The sequence below is a fragment of the Mytilus trossulus genome, chromosome 7 (genome assembly GCF_036588685.1).
Source record: "Mytilus trossulus isolate FHL-02 chromosome 7, PNRI_Mtr1.1.1.hap1, whole genome shotgun sequence".
Taxonomy (NCBI): Eukaryota; Metazoa; Mollusca; class Bivalvia; order Mytilida; family Mytilidae; genus Mytilus; species Mytilus trossulus.
The window spans coordinates 4658936-4683944 of record NC_086379.1 but is presented as its reverse complement, the minus strand read 5'-3'; the positions used below and the strand labels follow the sequence as shown (position 1 = coordinate 4683944).

Here is a 25009-nt window from a genome sequence, read left to right as displayed (position 1 = left end):
AAATAAGTCTTTCATAACAGAATAATAATATTTAATGTTCAGAAAATATTTTCATCAAAAGGTACCTTGATTTAGAACTATTAATGAAATATGAATAAAAATTACACACAATAAAACATATGTTATGGTACAAGCTTTTATTGCCATACATTTATAAAGGTTTATAGTATGGAAATGTGTTTTTAAATTCAGAAAAGATCAAATCTCAATTTCAAGCATAATTTTGACATAAATACTATTGATCTGTATTTCAGAAGTATTATTTTTATGTTATTTTGGTGAAATTAATGGGAGGAAACTTTTTCTAATGCATTTATAACTTTATTTGTACTACAACATTCAAAATCTGATAATAAATATTTACAACAGAAAAACTGAAATAAATCTTAATATTAAAAGCTAATAAATTTTTTTCAAAGATAAATGTAAATTAACAAACTTTTAGTACCATGCATATATTGAACATGACAAAGTACTTTCAAATTATTTTTAATTTTTTATTTCAAATATCATGAATATAGCATGACTAGTCTATTACAGTGCTCAACTGTTGTTGTTTTTTAACAATGGACATGACACCTTATACAAATAATATAAGAAGATGTGATATGATTGCAAATGAACCACCTCTCCACCAGATACCAAACGATACAAAAGTTGGCATCTAAGATCACTGTACAGTCTTTTAACTTTGAGCTAAAACCAATACCTCATAGCATTAGCTATAAAAGGCCCTAAAATTGAAAGTCATAATAACCAGTGTATGCAACTTTTAATTTCCTCAGACCTCAAATAAATATGGGGAAAATTTCTGGGTATTTAGTTTTGTCAACTTCCTAAATGATTCGTCTTTTCAACTGTTTTAAATCAAAAACCACTGATGAATCTAGTGTAAGTGATAAGTGTGTCTTAATGTATGACGTTATACATGTTATAATCTTTTCTTTTGACAACAAATATTCACTGCTTCAATACTTTCAATTATGACAGAACAGAGACGATAATTTTGTTATTCATGGTAGATTTTTTTTTTAAATGTATATATATTAGACATCTTTTATTCTAGGGTCACAGTAAGTTCATATTTACCAGTCATGGTGATTTTCAAATAAAATGATTAATGTGTAAAATAGTTGTCCCTTTGACGTCCACAATTTCAAAAGTAAAAGTCATTCATATATTTGATAATCCCTCAACCCAAAAGACTTTAAATTTTGACATGTATAAACTATTTTCCAATAAATCATTTTATAAAAAATACCAGTCAAAACAACTAGACTTCACAAACAAACAATACATGAAAGGATAAAAGTCATCTTAAAAAATATTGGACAGTTCAATAAACACATTAACCATCAACATATCATCCAACTCCTCTCCAAACAGACACACAAACAATGACAAACAATAAGCAACAACAGAATATTTTCTGAGGACCTACAGAAAACCTGCTGGCAAATGAATAAATTGAACATTTGTATTACCCTGAAAGAAAAGGACTTAAAATATATATACAATACAATTTCATGAATTTTAAACAATTTAAACAAAACTTCATTCCAAAAGGTCTACTCTATTGAGGGGTCACTTTTGGCATTCCAATGAGTAATTCAAACTTTTTTTAGTTTTTGCATATAAAGGTCCAATTCACATCCCAAACTTTGTGTTCCTGACAACTTGCTTAAAAAAGCTATAAAATTTCATATTAAGAAAATTTACAATTGCATTTGAATTGGAGAATAACTTATTTCTATCAAAGTCACTTCAGAAATAGAATAAAAACCCGATTAAAGATCTCATTTGTTTACACAAATATCAACTGAATTTGATTTAATAACGAAGAGGTCATATACAATTTTTACTGATTTTTCTTTTGATGTTTATGTAAATTTGATGGGAGTCAGATAGGTCATGAATCACATGAGATATGAATTGTACATTATCCAGCTCAGTGAGGTCGTCAATTACATGGGATGAAAATGACAATCTCCGATACCCACAAATATTCAATTTAAATCTATTTTCCATCTCAAAAATTTCATTAAAAATCAAGGTCAGAAATTTTATTATACCAAGTTTTACTATAAGCTTACAAAGAATATGACACAAACATGACAAAGAATGTTTAAAATTACACAGTTTTTGTTCTTTTAAATATTTATAAATAATTGCATTTCATTTTGAGGAGGGGGAGGGGCTGACAAATTGGGAACTATAATAATATGTTTTTTGTATCCTACTATTTTTAGGCTATGGTGTTACATATTTTTATTTAACTTTGGATTTTTATTGTTTCTTGGAATTGTATTCTTTTTCTAAATGCAAAAAAAAAATATTACAAGAAAACACCAAGGATACAGCAACCAAACAACACTGAAAACTAAATGACATCCAGGTGTCATTCAAAAGTCTTATTGGTTTATGTTTTGGTTTTAGTTAAGAACTGTAAATTTCAGTTTCTGCTGGGATGGATATATTTTATATTCATAAAACATTTAATGGGTTATAGAGAAGTGACCAAGTATCATTTTGTAAACAGAATGCATTGACAAGCTTAAATGCATGTAATGATAGTCCAGGTGTTTATATTTCAATAGAAAACAACTTTAGCCCTTTTCACAAACAAAATACAATAAAAGAGGCAACAGTTAAGTTGAACTTAAAATTATTTTTTTATTATATGTTTTATCAAATGAAACTTTGAATTAAGCAATTAATAACCTCCTTTCCCATAAACAAAACAAAAACCAACTTAAATCTACCATGTTTTGCCACTGATCATGTAATTATGGACATCAAATCTCTAAGTCATGTAATTGGTTGTATTAACTAAAATAAAATTCTGACCTAAAATCAAGTCCAAAACTTTTTATATCATTTGCACACTTTGAATAAATCATAAAACATAATTCATAAATGAAGAAAGACATATTCATATTTGTCAATAAGAGAACCACATAAAAAGCAATGCATTTTAAATTCAATCTAACAAATCAAAAATTTAACATAGCCAATGAGATTCCTTTAATTTCTGTTCTTTTATTCTGAGATGCTTCGAATAAAATTTAATCTGACAAAAAAACATAATTATAAATTGATATAAATATTGAAAAAATCTCCTATCTTTAATTTAAGAGATCCAGTAAATTTTTAGTATTTTTTTTAGAAAAACAAACTGATATCCATTTTAAACATAAATTAAACATATATATATCAATCCTAAGTTTTCTAAACCTCAGAACACATCACACTTTTCAAATTAAAAAGCGTGGAGTTTGTTTTTCATGAGTGTGTCAGACACCTTCTTAAGATTACCTTTCTCATCCTTTTTAGTATCTTTTCCGGAACTACTGAAAATAGTAAAACAAATTATGAAACAAACTTTTACATTAAAAGTAATGAGGGAAAAAATAAGTCAGAGTGTTTTAAAAAGTGATAAATTAAGCACCTTTAAAGTCGCGCACTGTTCTGAATACCACTTCCTCACCATATTCATCAACCAAGCGAAAAGGTCTATAACGTTTGCGTTTGGATCGACAACGCTTTTTCTTAACACTAAATACACTATTGTATTGTTCATATTTTTTACGGAAAAGTCCATGCACTAGACACCATTTGTAGCTGTGGAACTTAAACTGACTCACTGTCATTGTCATTCACAATATTTCACTCACAAAATTGTCAACAAAAACAACACAGAGAGTTAAATCCTCATTTCCTCCAAGTAAAGCACAATTTTATCAGAAATTTTTTTCTATTCTATATAGCATCAAAAACACTTTGAGCATGTTTCAATTTATATTTCTACTATAAAATATATCAAAACATTGTGAGCATGTTTCAATTTATATTTCTACTATAAAATATATCAAAACATTGTGAGCATAAATTATTCAACAAATTTTTATTTAAATGATCGTCAATATCCATTTCAGTTCAGCTACACAATAAATGGGTGTGTCCGATATTGCTGTTGTCGATTTCCATTTGAAAAGGACATAAAATCAGTGAACCGTTTATAAAATGCTATAAGTTATTAAATAATCTATTTTCTTTTTTCATGTCATTAATGATAGCAAAAGTATGAAAATAGATCAAAACTACAAAATATATTATACCACATAAAACAAACTACGTCTTTTCGCATGTTTGATCATAAGATTTTTTTAATTATGGGTGCAACCTTTAATATAATTGACAAACTGTTAATAAACTGTATCAAGTTGGTTTGAACTGTTTTGGTCTCTTCCTTGTCTTTTTAATATGTTAAGTGTCGTCTGCCAATAAATGTGTTGCAATGACTCAGCAAGAAACTGTTATATCAATCGAAACTAATTACACATAAAATATTTTCCAATTTTTAAAAAAACAAAAAAAAACTAATGGAGATATAATTGTCAAACCAATCAAAGCCTTTTAATGGAACCAGTTCTCTAATCATTATGGATGCAATGAAGAGAATTACTGTTCCAACAAAATACAAGGGAGACAATTCTTTGTTCCAAGGCAAGGGGAAATAACTCTCTTGACCTATAAGGGAGTAGATTTATACAAACCAAACCGACCTCTTAGCAGTTGATTTTGGATCCTTCTCATCCTTTTTATCCTCGGGTTTCTTGTCTGGTTTTGGTTCGGTAGGTTTCTCAGGAGTCTCCTTTATCTCGGATACAGTTTCCTTCTTCGTTTCCTCTTTAGAAGTGGCAGCCTCATCCACTTTTGCCACAGATTCCTGTTTGGGTTCATCTTTCTTTTCCGCGGTTTTCTGTCCATCAGCTCCAGTTTTACTTTCTTTCGTAGTAGAAATCAGGTCAGCGTCCAGATCATTCTGTGTATCATCAACATGAACAACCAACGATTCGTTATCCATTTCCTGGGTATCTACTTTTACAGATGTCTTTTTTCCAGCACCAGATGGCTTAGATTCAGTTTTTTTAACTTCATTAGAAACAGGCTTTTTAGGAGCGGGCATTTCCTTCTTTGGGTCAGGTTTCTCAGCCTTTTCCAATGATTGAACGGTCTCTCCAGGAGTTTTAGCAGCCTCCTTTGCAGTTTGGGCATTGTCCTTCTGAGCAGCCTCCTCTAAACTTAGGTCAACCACTGTTTGGGTGGGCTCTGCTGATTTTTCAGCAGACTGATCTGGTGCTAAAGAATTCAAAATATAACTTGATTGGCAAATCTAAACACAAGTTGACAACAAGGTTTTCTTCCTTTTAGTTTAACACGTTATAAATTGTAGTTTATGATTTTAGGGACCAGGGACATTTGTTTATGTTTTCTTAACCTCTAAATCAAGAATACTAAAGGATTAAATGAAAAAAAGAAGCCTCTGTCTGCCATGGTTTACTATTACCTGAGATAGGCTTTACATAGCCATATCCATGCCATCATGCTATTGTACATTCTTTTATTTACTACAATGCCAAATTGTTATTTATATCTATATGTATATAGCTGGTGACTGCTGGTCATGCTGGTAAATGGAATTCATCAAGTAAGCATAACGTCAAGACTGTTTGCCATATTGCTCTAAAAGTACTGGTTACTATAACACGCATAAGTAATCATTCCTTCAATATGTTCAAACTACTGCCAAAATACTTCTGTTAAAACTTTCCACCAAAATCCTTTTCATAAAGTATCTAGATCAATCTGCAACTTAGTTTTTACGTATGTTAAATATAAGAATGCTAATTTTCTAACACCGATTCTCTCTGATGGTCAGTCTAGTTTGAGAATGTTGATTTCCATCTCTTCCACTTTTACAATGTCTTCTTCGAAAATTCACTTCATTTGGAATATCACTCTCCATGGCAATAAGGTGAGGTCTGTTTTTGTTGTATTCCAATCTGACAAAACTAGTTATTTTGGGGTCCTAAAAATACTAAGTCTTGAACTCAAAATGTACTTGGTAATTTTGTATTCCTCTAACGCCTTATTATAGATGTCCTTTGCTTCAATGTTCAGTTCATAGGATGACTTTTCTTCATTTTTTACACTGTTGCTCACATATTGCTTGACACAATCCTCAGATATCATCATAAAGAGGTCAAGTAGTTGTCCTTAGTCTATGAATGGTCCAATCAATTTGAATTTGTTTTCAACAAAGAGGTCTGTACAATAAGGAAGAAGATATCCTTAGTCTCTGAATTTTTCAATTAATCTGAAATTGCATTTAACAAAGAGGTCCATCCAACACAGAAGTATATGAACTTAGTCCCTGAATGGTCCAATTCCTTTGAAATTGTTTCAATTTGATGCAAAGTCTGGTCAGGTATTTTTATTCATTACAAAACGCTTCTGTAAATAGTTGTAAAATATTCGTTGAAACTGCATCCTAATATACGCGATAAACACTACAATCCTAAGTCTTCAATTGGAAATAATTTTCTTCTCAATATAGTTTAACAAGGTCCTCACTTAGTGTAGTCCACCAAAAATACTTCATCTGTTCTTTGAAAATAATCTCTTTACACTTCCACAATTTCCGGATTAATGAAATGAATGAGCATCACATCATGGACTAAGATCTGATCACTGGACAGCAAGTCTCCATATTAATTTGACTTGGTCTGGTTAGGTTAACCAACCATGGTCCATGACAGAACAGAGGCCCTTAACTAAAACTGTTATTTGTCTTAACTGTTGAGGAGAGTGGTCTTTCTACGTGAGAGAAAGTGTGTTGTACTTAACAAATCAATATCATGCAAGAACAAAACCACCTACCTTTATCAAGTGCTGGTGGGGACTCTTCAACTTTCTTCTCAGATTCCTCTACCTTTTTCACCTCTTCAGAGGAAGAACCCTGAGGAGTTTCCTTTAGTTGCTCCTTTTCTGGAACCTTTTCAGCTACCACTTTTTGTTGTATTTCTACAACAGGTGCTGACTCTGGTACTGGTACCTTGTCTTGTTTTGCTTCCTCAGCCTTCACTGGTTCTATTGGTTCTTTGGCTTTTTCCTCAACATCCATTTTTTCTTCTTCCTTTTTCTCTTCAGTCACTGAATCTTTTACAGTTTCAACTTTGGAGGCTGGAATTTCTTCTTTATTATCTTTTTCTTCCACAGTTTTGGACTCCTCTAGTTCATCTATAATTTCTATACATTCCATATTCTCTCCAACGGCCTCAGAAGAATTAGTTTTGGAATCAATCTCCATCTTTTCTTCTTTAACTTCTTCCTCCTACAAAATTATATCACACTTCTAACACTACTCATAAATAGGATGTTTTTGTTTATAAGGGTTTGGACAGAAAGAAATTAAATTCTGTTAATTCTGACTATTATTCCCTCCCCTATTAACCCTTTTCTTTTCTTTTATATACCCCATCATATCATTGTTCTTTATTGCTATGCCCATTTTTCTCTACCCTTATCCCACTCTTTTCAATTTTATAAACTCCATTCATCCCCTTGCTTTAAAAGATTTAATTCATCCTTGAATCAACATATTCAACATTAACCTATTCTTCTTTGCTTAAACTTTTTTCTCTAATTCTTTGTCAATTTATCCCTTTCTGCACCCATTGTATAAAAAAATTTAATCAACGTGTGGTTCGTTTGATCCCTGTTATTCATTTCAAAGAATATAACCTATCTCCCCAAACATGCCAAAACAATAAGACTTTTTTATGTGACAAAACAATTTGTAACAGTTTAGTACTATAAACACATTTATTGTTATATGTCTCAAAGTAATCAATTACTACCATAACAGATGAAAGGTTTATATTTATTTAAATAAGTTATATATTATATATATCTTGTGACATATGTTTGTTATAAACACACTAGATTAAATCTGAAATTAGAAATAAAGGAAAATAAATTTGAATCATTAATTCCTGATAAATATTAACCTTTTCTTTCTCCACTACTTTCTCAGTCTGTTCTGCTTCTGTTTCCATTTTCTCCTCTTTTTCTATCTCTCCATTTTTCACTTCCTCTGCCTGATCTCCCTCTTTCTTGTCTTCCTCCTTTACAGAAGTTGTCTCCCCTTCACCTTTACTATCATCACCTTCCGTCTCCTCTCCTTCACCTGTTTCCTCGTCATCTTCATCTTCGTCTTCTTCTCCATCCTGTCATGACAAAACAACATTTCTTGTTATATCGTAGAATAACGTATCTGTAATTTGTACTTAATTCCATTTCCTTAATAATGACCCATCATATATAAAATTTCCATCTGATTTCTACATTTTATCTTATGCGAATAAAAAAATCTAATCTGACATTGTCTGAAGGACTAGGTGACAGACAAATTTTACTGAAACAAGAACTATGTAAATTTACGTCAATGAGATGTTGTTCGATTTTCAATGAGACAAAAAAAAAATAATGAACATAATGAATGGACCAGAAGGTGCAGATTTATTATATTTCCCATACAAATATACAGTATATTTGTACATTCAGCAAGCTGAAAACTTGGCACTAAAAACAGAGTGTAATTTTAAAAGGAACAGATCTTTGGGATAACTGTTTAAATTTTCAAGATTTCTTCCAACACATCTAAGTTTTCATGTCAACTTTACACAAGAACATTTCACGAACATGATGATTTCTACATTTTATTTGAAGCTGAACAAATTTAAATTTCAATATTATTTTATATATATTCACTTGATGTATTAATTCACCTTTGGAAATTACAGGACTAATTTGATCCCAGTAAAGTGACACTTCTTTTCACTAAATATCTATCAAATTTATATCCACCCTAATTTAAAATAAACATGTTTACACATTAAAATGTTTGGGTGGAGATTTACTGACAAAAAAGTAATAATCATGTCCACAATATCCTTGTAAATCAAAGGTTTGAATACTGAAATTTTAAATTAAAAAATATTTAGTCACTTTCCATTACACTTGAAAAATATATATACTCTTTAATTGAGACAACATTTTATCTTTTGATCATGTTTATGTTGAATTTTAAAAACTTTTGAAAAAAGTGAAATGGCACTTGAAGCGTGTTCTATGAACAATAACACTGACTGAAAAAAAAGAAACAAGTGAAACTGCGAGCTACTGCGATACCCCTGCCAGCAAGTGAATAATATAAATAGTGTAAAAATATGCAAGTGTTTGGTAAACAGAAGTTGTTGAGTGATGAATCTGAAAAACGCATAACTCGGTATAGTTGACTTATATAAATCTTGAAACCAAATTTCAGAAATCCTTGTATTGTAGTTCCTGAGCAAAATGTGACAAAATTTTTCAACTTGGCTATCATGTGTAAAATCATACAGTGTTCCGTAAACAGGAAGTTGTCAAGTGATCAATCTGAAAACGCATCACACGGTATAGCTGACTTAGATAAATGTTGATACCAAATTACAGAAAGGATGGATGTGTAGTTCCTGAGAAAAATGTGACGAAAGTTTCATGGGACAGACTGACTGACAGACAGACCTACTGACAGACAGAGGTAAAACAGTATACCCCCCCTTTTTTTTAAAGCAGGGGTATAAATATATACAATTGTTCATTACACAGTTCCCACTGGTAGTGATGATCTGATTATTAATTTTAATTGAAAAATGATATTTGATTTGAAAACTTTCCATTTCAAGAATAACAAACTTTTAAATATATATCACCCCTTATATGCACATTCCATGCAGCATCAATAAGATGAAAATGACATAATTAAAGAAAAGATATTGACATATATCATACACATGATACATTAATGGAAAGAAATCATTTATTATCAAAGTACTGCAAAAATATTTTAAAGTACTATAAATCAGAATTATCAATAATTGGAAGCAGATCATAAAACATTAAATTTAAATAATTAAGTGCTTTTAATCTTGATAATTTCTACATCTTACAAATAACTTTCAATGGTTTAAAAATCATGGAACATTTTGCCTTGGAGCTTATAACTTTGCAAATATATTTGAAATGAGGTCTTTAAAATTCATTTGATACCCATCCAAATGACTTGATCTTTTATAAAATAAAATTAAAAGCCTTTTATGACTTTTACAACAGATTATGTGCGATAATATATCAAAACCATAATCAATTATGATGATGTTTGTTTTTTCCCAAAGATTTTCCCTTTATACAGATTGAATTGAAGGCCAATATGATAAAAAGGAAGAATAAATTATAAAACGCATGCAATTCCATCAAAAATAGTGATAAGATGTATTCACAAGGAATGTAGTAACAGTGGCACTTACAAGGTACATTTTTTGTACTAATGCCCTTGTCAAATATTCAGGATTTAGTCCCCCTTTTACATCCAAGACCAATAATATTTTCCTTTATGCAAACCCTACGCCTATTCAATAATTCATTCACCGGTTTAACATGGTTAACATGGTTATGAGGTGACAACAGATCAACAGATGAATCTTTTGCTATTAGGGTAAAAAAACATGAAGGTAGGGTGGTTCAAAACATTACAGACAATCTTAAAATGCACCTAGCCAAGAATTTACCATAACTATCCAAGTTTCTCCAAAAAAGTGTTCATATTCCAATGTGGCAATTTTGTCCTTCCAAGAGAAATCGTCTGATTCACATATTTTCATTCCACAAGAATTATTCAGGTGTTGCATGCTTGAGCACATCAATTCTTTGGTTTAAATAACACTTTTCTCTTTCAAATCATCAAAACTAATAGATCCTGAAATTTCTCTTCTATGTGCAATAAATGTACATTTAAATCACAAAGCTACTTACACCAGTAAAAGATGTCTTAGCTTATTGACCAACCTTACAAAAACAATACAACCTGTTCTCTATATAATGATAAACATCTGTGCCCCCAGACTGGCATAGACTGATAAGTGCAATACATGGACAGATCGATAATCCAAGAATACATTATAACGTTTTCATTTATTTTGATTCGATTATCATGTTACATCATACTTTAAATAACTGAACTTTTCATCAGAAGATCTTAATTCAATGTCATGAAAATATCTGTTTTAAGTAAGGAAACAAACATGATCAAAAATAGAATCAAGAACGCAGACTCCCACTGTCTGTGACGACAGTAAATAACACTTTTGTCCTCAGAATTACCTAATTATTTTTGTCACAAATTACTGAGCGGTTATCATTAATTATTAATATCCTATAACATAAAATCTACAAACACTTTATAGTAGGCCAAGCATGTGAATCAATATTTGTGGAGTACAACACAGCAATAACATGATATATTATTCTTTGTAATTATGACATAACACTTCTTCTTCTGATGTTATTTTTACATCCCATCAAATCCAAGGTCTCTTAAAACTAATTATAGTTTTATAACAAAGGAGACTGATGCTAAAATAATGATTGCCAATTTACTCTGTTCTTTAATCTAAACATTAAAGGGTTCATCTTGAAAAAAAGAACAAAATAATAGTACGTCATTGGTTTTTTTTCGTCATTGTTTGTTTTTTCGATTTCATTTTTATTTTTCAGTGCATAAAGTTCCAAGGTACTAATTCCTATGCCCACAACATGGGTTTCTGGATTTACCTTTATATTATAACAATCTCTAAACAAAATATTTTTGATCATGGGTAAATATAGTGATTCAACATGTCTTTTACAGAATATCCAATTAACAAAAGATTTTTTTTTACAGTAATAAAAGATAATATACTAAAATTCTTTATATTTAAAAAGATATTAGGTATTTCTGTGTTTTACAAGACAAATATATTTTTAACAAATTCAATCAACAGATTGAGAACTTCGAAGGGCAGATCCATGATTTTATGAAAGGGGATAAGAGGGAGGGGCCTCCTGAGAATTCTGAGTTCCGGGACAATTCATAAAAAAAAATCTTTTTATGGCTAGGCGGCGTGGGGAGGTGACACTCACCAGTTGCGCCTCATATGAATCCAGCACTGATCTTAATCTATTATTTTACAATGATCAAATAAAATTTAAATTGCACACAATTCTTAATGTTTTATTTTGTTTAGATAGTTACATATAATTAACATGAATAAAATATTTCAAGGGTATTCACAAGACAAATGAGCATTCAGCACATACATGTAGCAAGGACTGAAATACATGAAATATAATCTGAGGTTTTTTAATCTTGGAATTTAAGTACACTATAATAAATTATCCACTTTCAAGATGATCAGTTAAACACTACAATAATATAACCAGCCAAGCTACTGGCCCCATCCATATATAAGTGGACAAAACAAAAGTCAGATTAGTAATTTTACCTTCTCACTGAAGACGCCACTTAAAAAAGATCTTCTCATGTGTTTATAAGAATAAACTTATAGAAATAAACATAACCTATTTATAATCCTTTATTTAGAAGTTTTAACATGCTGTCTATGATAAGTTATCGTCAGGTCAAAGGTTAAAACCCTCCAATCCTTTATCTCCAAAATTAAAATAGATAATTATTGATAATTTTAATGTTTTAACTGAACATACGTACTGACAAAGGACTGATGCATTTCTATGTTAAAAATCTTTTTTTTAAACACAAGAATTTGAACCTTTTCCTAACCTTATTTTTTTTGTTAAGGGTGGTGGGAAATAGAAGGAGGGTTAGATGGGTGTACTATAGTGATTGTTTCTGAATTCATTCTAACAAGTTTTTCTATGCCTTCATTATGGAAATTCAATTAAAAGCATATATAAATATATATATATATGTCAAAGTAATATCATCATTTCTATTTATAAGTCAGTGTTAGTATTGAGTATTTAAATTATGGTAATCAATTTGACAAAATTCAATAAGCCTCTGCAGTATACAATTTATAATTATGTAATATACATTTGTACATGTATCTTCACCATACTTTTTCCTTGCCTCGTTAATTCTTAAAGGAGTACATATGTACCTGATCTTGATACAGTACCAATGGATTATTTAATTTTGAACCAGAAGTATGGAAATTCTAATTCTGGTCAAATTTTATTTCTTCTACAAAAAAAAATGTATTTACATGTACATCAGCATGATCAGAAAGTATCTTAAATCTATTCCTTTCATTTGGAAAATATTTCTTAAAATGTTACTTCATGACCTATGGGTGTGTTCCATTGAACTGGTCACACATTTAACTTTGATGAAAAGAGACCATTTTCTTAAATTCAAAAGCATTTATATATCCTCTGAATATGAATATTGCAAGAGGATAATATTTCCATGAATAGATTTCTCCTTCCTTGTGTACCAATAAAACAAGTCAATATAAAAAGGAAAGCAATAGACTTCCTAACTTACAAGATCCATTTAAATTCAACATGTGTTTATTAAAGACAAAAATTCAATAGACTTAACAATGATTAAGCTCTGTTATTTAAAGAACTACATGTATTTAGAACTAGAAATAAAGGGTATCTGAATGCTGCGTCATCAGCCAAACTTTTCAGTGAATAATCTCTCAAACTGGTGATTGATCACAGTGAAAGATGGGGATTGTGGGTATTTCCCTCTTTCTAAACACGAGTGCACAGACTGAAATGTCTCGCCTGTCTTACTTATCATAGAACTTGTGTTGAAAGCCTGTTAGTAGTGTTACATGAAGGTTTTACCCCAAGTATCACACAATGTTATCATTATCAATGCTCTATGAGAATGATCAAGGTCATCATATTGGTTAGATGAACAAGGCCAGACAGACATGCACACCTTAAGCTTACAGTTGTCCAGTACATTAATACAAACATACATGTAGCTGAAATATAGCTTTTAGTTAACATAAACACAAAATCCTAAAATTTAACCAATGAATCATGAAAATCAGGTCAAGCTCATGATCAGATGATATCGGCTAGACTAACATGCACATCTTACAATCATTCCATACACCAAATTAAGTTGACCTATTGCTTATTTATAGTACCGGGAAACCAATCAAAACATAAAATCTTAAGTTGACTTAACATTGATCCATGAAACATGAAGTCAACAGAATCAGTCATATGAAACTGCCAGACTGACATGTATGCATTACAATCATTTCATACAACACAAATAGTTGACCTACTGAAGGCCATAATTTTGCCAGCAAAATGAAGATTTAAGATGCAGAAGAATTTTTAAAATCTGCATTGATGAGTGGGCCCCTGCTAATTTCAAATCCTGTTGTACCTATATCTCCTTATTGTAATATTAAAGATCACATATATTTTCTCAATTCATGACAGCTGTTAAATGTATGACTAATTTAAAAGCACTAAAGAGAATGCAGGTTCTAGCAAGTACTGTAATTGTTGCATGTCATCTTTTCTTCTTAAAACACTAAACAAAACTACAGGTTAAAATGAGTTCTGCCTTTAGAAATACATGATGACGAAAAAAACATTATGGTAATTTTTCATTACTTTAATGTTATGTTTTCTGGTTGAACAATAAAACTATTTAAATCATAAAAAAAACCTTTAATATTAGGTTCAGTACATGTACATTATGATACCAATCATGAAACTTCAATAAACTAAAATAAAAAAAAATAATATGAAATCTGTTGAATAGTCTTCTTGGCAAAAATATGAAATCTAAAATCATATCAATCAAATTATGAAATATCAATGTTATTATCATAAAATCAAATAAAACTGCATATCATCATTGAAATGCATGACAACACTCTTCTAAATCTAAACAAATTATTTTTTTAATAAAACATTTTCTTGTTAACTCTCTCTTAAAGTTACATAACATATTGTATTCAGAACACCAAAAACAACACTTAGCCGTTGAAATAAATGCCTGTGGTAAAATTTTAAGTATTTTATTACTGAAAACTGTAGGAGTTGATGACACAATCAAGAATGTGAAGAGAAACACTTTTCCAGACAAAAATAAGCCACATCTCAGTGATATTGTTTGCCTAAAATTAGTGGAGAATAAAGGCTTTTCCCCCTGGAGAAAAATCCCAATTTGAAAAAAAATTGGCTTAAAATTATTCCCATAAAGACAATTTTTTCCCAAACTGTGCAGTCTTTGTAGTAATTGCACATAAATACAAAATGAAAAACACTCATTTAAACATTTTTCATGCCTGAAATGACTAAATGTGCAAATTTGAGGGTCTGTTTATGAATAACCAGTGACAAAAAGGGGTCTTATTTCAAAGCCAGGTTAGATTCTTAAAAGGGGATCTGTAAATTGAACTTTCAGTCAAATTTGGTTTATTTTAAATTTCCCAATCTGATGAAAATGACGCATATTTTCCCAATAAAAAAGGGTAGAGGTAGTTTTGAAAAAAGCCAACAATATCACTGCATCTTAATCTTCTCCACATACACATGATAAATAAAATTAAACTTTTAAACAAACCATATACCCTAAGAAGATAACCTATTCAAGTGACAATCAATCTGACTTATTTGATATCTATATAAACCCTTAGACTAAGATGTTTGTACAATGCATTGCAGATGGTAGGCATGGTTACCGGGTAAGTAGCAGCCATGAAAACTGAAGTAAACATAAGAGATATCTTGATTCTTAAGTCTAATAAAATTTTCTTCCAAAAAACCTCTGCACTATTAATCTGATGTCAAATAATACTGTAGAAAAAGAATCATTCACACATGAAACATCAAATGCTTTATCTTAAACTGCAAGATAAATATATAAGAATGATGTACAAGAACACAAAGGCCTTGCTCAGGCTTGCTTACACTACAAAATGTAAAATACCCAAAAATAAATTTTGAGAGCATTTACATCATGTAATGTCACTGCTAGCTAAAGTAACCAGATGCTCCGCAGGGCGTAGCTTTATACGACCGCAGAGGTTGAACCCTGAACGGTTGGGGCAAGTATGGACACAACATTCAAGCTGGATTCAGCTCTAAATTTGGATTGTGATTAAATAGTTGACACAGCATAGGTTTCCGACACAGAATGAAAATATTTAAATACATCATAAAATAAACTGTAAATAAAATGTAAAAAAACTGCTTGTTATCACTGAATGGTAAAGATTATTTAAATTTATCAGTTGGTAGTAAAAAGTGAATATACATTGTATATTGTATATAACAAAGATTTAAGTTGATTCTGGACATGGAAAGATATCTCCAATTAAAAAAAATTCTTGCAATAAGATATTTCTTGCTTACTATTTTGGACAAAGAAAGATAACTCTAATTAAAAAAAAATTTGCTATTTCACAATATTGTGAAATTAGATATTTCTTGCCATTGCACAATACTGTGCAATTGAAAAGACTTGCTATTCCACAATACTTAATATAATAATTTTAGATCCTGATTTGGACCAACTTGAAAACTGGGCCCATAATCAAAAATCTAAGTACATGTTTAGATTCAGCATATCAAAGAGGCCCAAGAATTTAATTTTTGTTAAAATCAAACTTAGTTCAATTTTGGACTCTTTGGACCTTAATGTAGGCCAATTTGAAAACGGGACCAAAAATGAAGAATCTACATACACAGTTAGATTTGGCATATCAAAGAACCCCATTTATTCAATTTTTGATGAAATCAAACAATGTTTAATTTTGGACCCCGATTTGGGCCAACTTGAAAACTGGGCCAATAATAAAAAATCTAAGTTCATTTTTAGATTCAGCATATCAAAGAACCCCAAGGATTCAATTTTTGTTAAAATCAAACTAAGTTTAATTTTGGACCCTTTGGACCTTAATGTAGACCAATTTGAAAACGGGACCAAAAGTTAAGAATCTACATACACAGTTAGATTCAGCATATCAAAGAACCCCAATTATTCAATTTTGATGAAATCAAACAAAGTTTAATTTTGGACCCTTTGGGCCCCTTTTTCCTAAACTGTTGGGACAAAAACTCCCAAAATCATTACCAACTTTCCTTTTATGGTCATTAACCTTGTGTTTAAATTTCATAGATTTCTATTTACTTATACTAACGTTATGGTGCGAAAACCATGAAAAATGCTTATTTGGGTCCCTTTTTGGCCCCTAATTCCTAAACTGTTGGGACCTAAACTCCCAAAATCAATACCAATCTTCATTTTGTGGTCATAAACATTATGTTTAAATTTCATTGATTTCTATTTACTTAAAACTAAAGTTATTGTGCGAAAACCCAGAATAATGCTTATTTGGGCCCTTTTTTGGCCCCTAATTCCTAAACTGTTAAAACCAAAACTCCCAAAATCAATCCCAACCTTTCTTTTGTGGTCATCAACCTTGTGTCAAAATTTCATAGATTTCTATTAACTTAAACTAAAGTTATAGTGCGAAAACCAAGAAAATGCTTATTTGGGCCCTTTTTGGCCCCTAATTCCTAAAATGTTGGAACCAAAACTCCCAAAATCAATACCAACCTTCCTTTTATGGTCATAAACCTTGTGTTAAAATTTCATAGATTTCTATTCACTTTTACTAAAGTTAGAGTGCGAAAACTAAAAGTATTCGGACGACGACGACGACGAAGACGACGACGACGACGACGCCAACGTGATAGCAATATACGACGAAAATTTTTTCAAAATTTGCGGTCGTATAAAAACCTTTTTGTTATAAAGTTGTAAAGGGGCACAACTCTAAATCTAGAATGGTGAGTGACTCACTGCCCAACACTGTCTGTGAGATTTGTATCTTATCATTGTGTCTTAAATTCATAAAAGGAGAAGGTTCAGTAAGACCCCCTTTTGGCCCCAAAATATTGCAGTTTTAGAAAATTGTGATAAAGTAATCTTTATGCTATATTTCATGTATTTTGGAAAGTAAAATGTTTCTGCTACATAAATATGAGCTGTTTTTGACAATACAATGCACATATATTGCATTCTACATGTTCTAGCATCATTAAGTCATGCTAAATTACTGAAATCTTCAAAAAATTTAGCATTTTGGTTATTTTACGGTTTCCGTCTAAAATGAAAGTGGCCGCATTCGTGTTCATTCATAATATTGAAATGTAAGTTGTATTTGATGACAATACAAAACATATATAAAGGTTGAGGATGAACACGGATGCGGCCACTTTCATTTTTGACAAAAACAATCTGAAAAGTGACGTTTTTTGGCATAATTAATAGATTTTTCATATTTAAGATTGAATGATGAGCGTTTTTAATGACTACATCAGTTAAAATCTTTTACATTAACTAATGGAATCAATTGAAATAGACACTTAAAAAGTGTCCAAAAACTTTCGGTAGATGAACCTGAAATTTGAGGCCAAAATCATCCCTTACCAGACCTACTCCTTTGGATGAGCAAAACTTGTTATAGTTGGAGGAGAAAAAATAGGACAGACAGAGAAACACAAACTCATACAGACATTCATTGACTCAAGGGTAACACTTAATGCCCCCTTTGCCTAGCTCCGGTGGCATAAAAACCTATACCTTTGGAAAATGGCTGACAATTTGCTTAACTTTAAAAGGCAAAAAAAGTGCTCGTCTTTAAATACATTATTCTCATGATTCTAGCTAAAGATAAGTCTTCAATTTGATAAACAGTTTTTCCCGTTTTATACATGTAGTTTGAGGGTTATAGTTTGAGGGACGTCTGAGATACATATCAGTACTTACTTCATTTGTCTTTCCTTTTCCTTTACTTAATCCTGAAAACATAAACAATACTTATATAACACTATATATTTATTTTTATCGCTATTTTGTGCATTTTTCTTTTGATCTTTTTTTGTGATAATTTTCATATCATGCTTCTCGCTTGATATGGAATAATTATCACTAGAAACTAAGGAGACCACATGGCGTTGCTAACGAAATAGACATAAAATTGACAACGTTGTTAAAGGTAAAATAGCGATAAATAGATTATCATTGGTCATCTCAACTTGATTGCTTTTCTCACTTTCGCTGTACCAGCTCAAGCGAGAAAATCAATCTCGTTGAGAGGATCAACGATAATCTACAAATATGTACATGTAGATTTACTCCAAACGCTTGATAGGAAAATCAATTTCTAGGATTTCTTGGATCGCTTTAAGTCAGCCATAGAACTCTCAGGACACCCTTCCCCTTTTCCCTTTAATTTTACATTAATTTAAATCAGAAACTAACATAGGTTCTTGCATGACTGGATAGCATTTGTAAGATTTTCAGTATTTGGAGTTTTCAATAATTCTTTAATAAGTCACAACAGCATTTATGATAATAGATCATCACATAACATTTTCAAACTGATCAAATAAATGTATGTCATAATTCGTCATGTTAGTAGCTATGGGCTGTTTCTACCCTTTTGTTAAGTTGTACATGTAATCACACTGTTTTCATTCTCAATGTTATGTTTATAGAATAAATAAAATAAAATTAGGAGATAACTGTATTGCATTTTAAGCTCCGACGGCATCAATTGGGGGTTTGATGGTCGCAAATTAAGTTTACTGGCGACAATATTGTTATCTCCATTCTAATGAAACTGACAGAAAAAAACGTTAAAACATGTAATTAAAATCTGTCATATGCCGTCTGCGCTTGCGCGTATGCCCCATAGAATCAATTGTCAATTGATGCCATGTACAAAAATGTAAGAAAAAAACGTTATCCAATCAAAATGAAAGTTACAAACGTTGTTGCATTAGAATAATTTTTAAAGGCTAGAGTGGTCTTCTTAGGAGTATTATTAATTTGAGATAGTTTATATAATAAGGTGACTTACTTGACTTTGTCTTTTTAATGGCTGGAGTGGTCTTCTTAGGAGTATTATTATCTGCAGATTCAAACATATATTCTTCTGGGTTGTGTCCCTCATCTTCTAATGCCTGAAGGAAAAAATTACAACTGTCAGCTACACACAAAGTAGATGAGACGTAACAACTTTTCCCTACTAGCGCAATCAATAAAACAGACATTTTCAATAAATTGATGAAAGCAAATTTCAATTTCATTAATCATACATACATCATTAAATGTACTTTTGTCAAAGGAAATAGCTATAGGTGTGTATTTACTTCTCTTGAAAACATGGGTTATAAATTTGTGTTGCCCCTTTGCTTGGTTGAAGTAAATGTAAATAAATGTATTCAACACATAGGTGTATTCTCATGAGAAAATTCATAAAACATTTTTATAGTATAACTAAATATTTTGAATTCTTCAATTTATCTAAAATGTTGCACATATTTACTCCTTTTATCTGAGTTTTGACCAAATTGTACTGGTTAAAATTCTTTTTTTTTATACCTGCTATACAAGACTTTTAATTTGTACCAAGAAAGATAACCCAAATTTTGACTGAAAAAAATTGTAGGCCACCACTGGCACCAGGACAGGAGAGTTGAAATCATTAGGAATGATTCCATGTGTACATGTATTATAACATTTGGCTTTCCCGACACCAATGCCAACATCCTTTGATTTTGTGCATTTTTTCAGGAATTCAAGTTTGAACAAATTCTACAATAGACTCTATGGACATTTAAAGGTGTTTTTTCTCCAATATTTTTATAGTTGTATCAATGTGTGTATGGTAATATCCTTCCAATTATTACTTGATTAAATTTCTTGAAACTTTACATCTCCTGTAAGAATAGATTACTAGTTTATTTTGTTCAGGATGTTTTCCTTACTTATAAAATTACACCCTTTTCTATTGTAAATGATTCATAAAATAACGGTTTATCAATAAATATTTTTGAAGAGAATAAAACAAAACAGTTTTTATTAACCTTTTGTCTCATGGGGTTCATAGTTTCATAGATTTTACAAATACAATGCCTTTTTATAATGGACTGAACCATCACGTCTACATTATTTGTTTGTGTGATATTGCTTTGAAATAGTTTGCAATAAATTGAATAATTTGAGGGTTTATAAAACAGGAAACCTCAATTTTGGCCATGACATTCGACATCAATTTAATTTTGTATGAATATTGACCTCAAACATGATGGACAGAATATTGATCTTCTTATATTGAATAAAAAAAAAGGTCTATGAAAAATAAATGTAAATCGTTTTTTATTATCTACCCTATATTCCTGAAAAACATTAAGGCATGATCATTGTTTTTCGTGCAGTTTCCCTTTCATTTTGGATGGGTTTTTTCGTGGGAAAATTGTGTAAGACAGAAGGTGTTTGTCATTTTGAAATTCATAAAAATACGATTTGCTTGACCTTTTTTGTCTGCCACTAAGATTGATGAGACTGAATGGTACAATGTAGGTACACACCGCAATGGAGGCCTGAAGTGGGATTTTGTGCAGTACTAAAATGTTTTAGGCATTCGGAAGTCAGGTTTCAAATGGTCATTAGAAAAATGTGTTTTAGTACAATACATTTGAATAACAATTCAATGAGATGGGTTTTTTTATTTAGAAGAGTAAAAAAAACGTATTCTGCACTAGTTTTACTAATTTTTTTTTTTTTTTTTTTTTTTTTTTTTTTATTTGATTTTTAGATTTGTTTATATGTACTTGTTTCATTGTTTTTTATGCATTGTAAAGCGCTTAGAGTAAATGTTTATTTAGATAAGCGCTATATAAGCACTGTAAATAATAATAATAATAATAATGTCAATTCAGAGTTTTCCCATGGATGTGATAAGTACAAACACAAATACCGAACGAAAACTAACAAGATGAACGATTTTAGACTACGGTAGGATACTAGTATTACTACCCCCTTATATAGTATAAGGCAGGGGTCGAAATTAGCGCTAGTCTAGTAGTCCGGGACTAGTAAAATTTGCATTGGACCAGAAATCTCCGTTTGTTTACAAATCAATTTACCTGTGAAATCAATTACACTGTACTAGGGGCTATTACAATTGATTAAGTTAATTAATATCTCGGGTGAGCGTCCTTCACAACAATATAAAATGTGGAAATTAGCGGAAGGAGTTAAACGCCGGACAAAAAAATTAAGATAATTTAATCCTGTCCCTTCCTGCTCATTCTTCTGATGCAGAAAGGGGGGTTTCTGAGATGAAACTTGTAAAGAATGATTGGCGATCAAAATTGCGTCCAACTGTTTTATCAGAATTTTATTCATTATGTTTCACACTGAAGATATAGCATCATTTGATCCAGTCCAGGCTATTGAAATGTGGAATATTTCTGGACAGCGCTCCCGACGACCTAGTCAGGCACCCTATGGTCGTCGTGAGGATTGTGATGATGTGGAAGACAATGTTGATTTTTTTTCTGTCCTTGATCCTGATTTTGATAAAGAAAATCATTGAGATTACTAAAGCCTTTATTAAAATCAGAATAAAGTCTATTCCTTTGTTATTGTCTAACTTATGTAAACAAAAGCATCAAAATTAAACATCTGTCATTTATATTAGTGTTTGTCAAATTAATGTCATTTTTGCAGGACCAGTAGATTAAGAGCCGGACCAGTAGAGTTTTCAGTCTACTGGTGTTATATATCAGTATGTATGGTCAGATTATGTTCTGTTTGTGAGAGAGAGTTGTCCCCCTTTTGTTAGTATTTTGTATCTATGTTTGTGACGTCATCTTTGTCTGATTAAAATGTAGAAATGGAAGCTGGTGTGTTTTTATGTGTCCGTATATAATCGCCTCCATCCATGCTACCAGACCTATTCCCCTAGTCTGTAATATGGTGGAGTGACCTAAACGATCCTGAATAATGATTTATACATATTTTGGATTATATTTTTCATTGGATTTTGGATATTTTTACTTTTAAAGTTGAACGACTGTTTCTGATGGATTTGCCATGCCGCCATGATGCTGAACACTTTTCGTTGTTTTTAAAAATTTATACTTGAACTTTTATTATTAGACCAACATTTAAAATGATTTTTTTGGAAAAAAGAACAGACCATGTCTCGTCTTGTATACGTACTGTCTTTGTGAAGTGTGATGAATGTCAACTATACCTGTATCCCGTCGTTTTAAACCTGAAGCAAGTGAGATTTATCTCATTGCATTATGATCATGCATTTTATTTCTGTAACATTCGTTTGGATCCTGTTTATACATTTATTATATGCTATTTTCATTTGACATTATTCAATTTGTATCGGTGATAACTGTATCGCCATGCATACTCAAGTTCCGATTTCATCACATGGAAGAGCCATTTTACATAACATTCGTTGACCCAGATTAACCTGTTGAACTACATGTGTGCCTGATGTGTATTGCTGTTGTGTTTCATTCCGCCGTAACCTATATTAACTGTTATATTTACCGTATTTTGGTGATAACTGTATCGCCATAGTTTTGACTATTTTTAACTATGTTGATTTTATGAATCCAGATACTTTTCATGCTAATTTTGTTTACATTGAATTTAAGCTAATGTGAAAGTGTTTATCATTTAGCGGTGTGATATTTATCATAAATAAAACCTTATTAAATTAAAGAGTTTAAGGTCTCTGGTGATATTATCAAATGTGTATTCAGCTATATATAATGATATGTTTGTCTAGTAGGAAATGCCATTAATATGTGTGTATCACTGTAATTGTTTGTGTGAGAGTAATGCGTGCATAAGGTCATCCGAGGGAGGAGTCCGAGATGCCAGACTTTCCGTTTTGCAGCGTTGATACGTTTGTTTTAAAATGGTTACCAGAGTGTCGAGAGATTAACTTTATTCATGTAAACTTTCAATTTTGGAAATTATTACATATTGTATTTTTTTTTTAACACATAAACATATTGACCATTGTAAAATTTTAGTAAATTTTTGTTTTGGGGGCGGGATGTTATATATCAGTATGTATGGTCAGATTATGTTCTGTTTGTGAGAGAGAGTTGTTCCCCTTTTGTTAGTATTTTGTATCTATGTTTGTGACGTCATCTTTGTCTGATTAAAATGTAGAAATGGAAGCTGGTGTGTTTTTATATGTCCGTATATAATCGCCTCCATCCATGCTACCAGAGCTATTCCCCTAGTCTGTAATACTGGTCCAGCTGGCCAGTACACAAAAAAAGCTTAAATTCGACCCCTGTAAGGTCCTTATATTGTGTGAAATTTGCATACATTCACCAATTTGCAAATTATCAAAAAATATTGTATGGACCTACGAGTTACAGTTCCGCAGCTATGTCTGTTGATGAACACTAAATACCACCATTTGAAACGTAACAAAGGGAGATAATTTCTATTAAATCCAGAATTTGCGATTAGCATTACATATCTAATGTTATTCAAAAACCTTTTTGATTAAAAAAAATGCTCATCAAGTATAGTGTTGTAACGTGTTGTGTTTTAAACTGATATAAGTTTGACCGCAGGCTAATGATAAGACCAAACACAATGTTCAAGCACATGGGTTGGTAGGGATTCCGGATACATAAACCTTCCAACTAAGCAACGGGAGAATTGCTATACCTTTTGTAAACGTTCTGTAAGAACTGCTTTAACACCATTTTTATCGAGACCACGCTTTTCTAATTCTGCACGTAAATCTACAACGCGTAAATCCACCAATTTCTTCGCACCTTCCACTTGCGATGCCATTTTGTTGGAATTACCCGGATGGATTGCTAAAAACCGAAAAGATTGAAACAAAAGTACTCAACAAAGGACTGAAGTGCCAAAATTAAAGATTTCTTAATTTTATTATGATGTCTTAAAATGTTAAAATTAAAAAAAAAAGAAGGTCTAGGCCCTATTTCAATAGGATGATCCCATTAGTTAATATTAATCTTCCCGAGATTCCTCAAAATATTAATGACATATTTATAAGTACATTTAATTGATAATATATTAATATACAATTTAATGAAATTTTAGCACTATTGATGAAAAAATTGTTTTAAAAGATACAAGTGTATCATGTGTATTACTCATTTTTATTTCATTAAGTAAACTGTTCGATATTTGAGAATCTCAATATGTCATTATTAAGAAAAAAATGTTTTTGGTTTCAGTTGAAGATTAATAGTTTTTCATCAGCTGAACGTAAATTATAATTTTGATTACCAGTAAAATGTAAATTGTCTTGTAAAGAATTAAGAACCATATCATTTAAAGATTTAAATACAAGTATTGCCTTTTTGTATTGAATGCGTTTTCCTACATTTAACCATTTAAAAATATTAAACAATAAACTGAATGATGTCATTATCATGATTATGTCAGCTTCTCCTATAA

General features: G+C 30.9%; 1 protein-coding gene across 10 annotated transcripts in view; it reads right to left on the bottom strand.

Annotated features, from left to right (window-relative positions):
• The window catches only part of LOC134724510 (SAFB-like transcription modulator), a 43579-nt gene extending 19180 nt beyond the window's left edge, over positions 1–24399 (bottom strand). For 6 of the 10 annotated variants that reach the window (XM_063587569.1, XM_063587563.1, XM_063587565.1 and 3 more), the window contains exons 1-7: positions 24245–24399; positions 19599–19701; positions 18503–18534; positions 7854–8072; positions 6724–7177; positions 4557–5142; positions 3316–3350 (exon numbers count right to left, since the gene is read on the bottom strand). In XM_063587569.1, coding sequence (XP_063443639.1) covers positions 3316–3350; positions 4557–5142; positions 6724–7177; positions 7854–8072; positions 18503–18534; positions 19599–19701; positions 24245–24373 — 1558 coding nt within the window. In that variant the 5' untranslated portion in view covers positions 24374–24399. Of the gene's footprint in view, positions 1–3315; positions 3351–4556; positions 5143–6723; positions 7178–7853; positions 8073–12206; positions 12305–18502; positions 18535–19598; positions 19702–24244 lie in introns of those variants that run through there. The other 4 variants (XM_063587564.1, XM_063587567.1, XM_063587568.1 and 1 more) reach the window with 4 other exon arrangements.
• Positions 24400–25009: the final 610 nt, after the last annotated feature.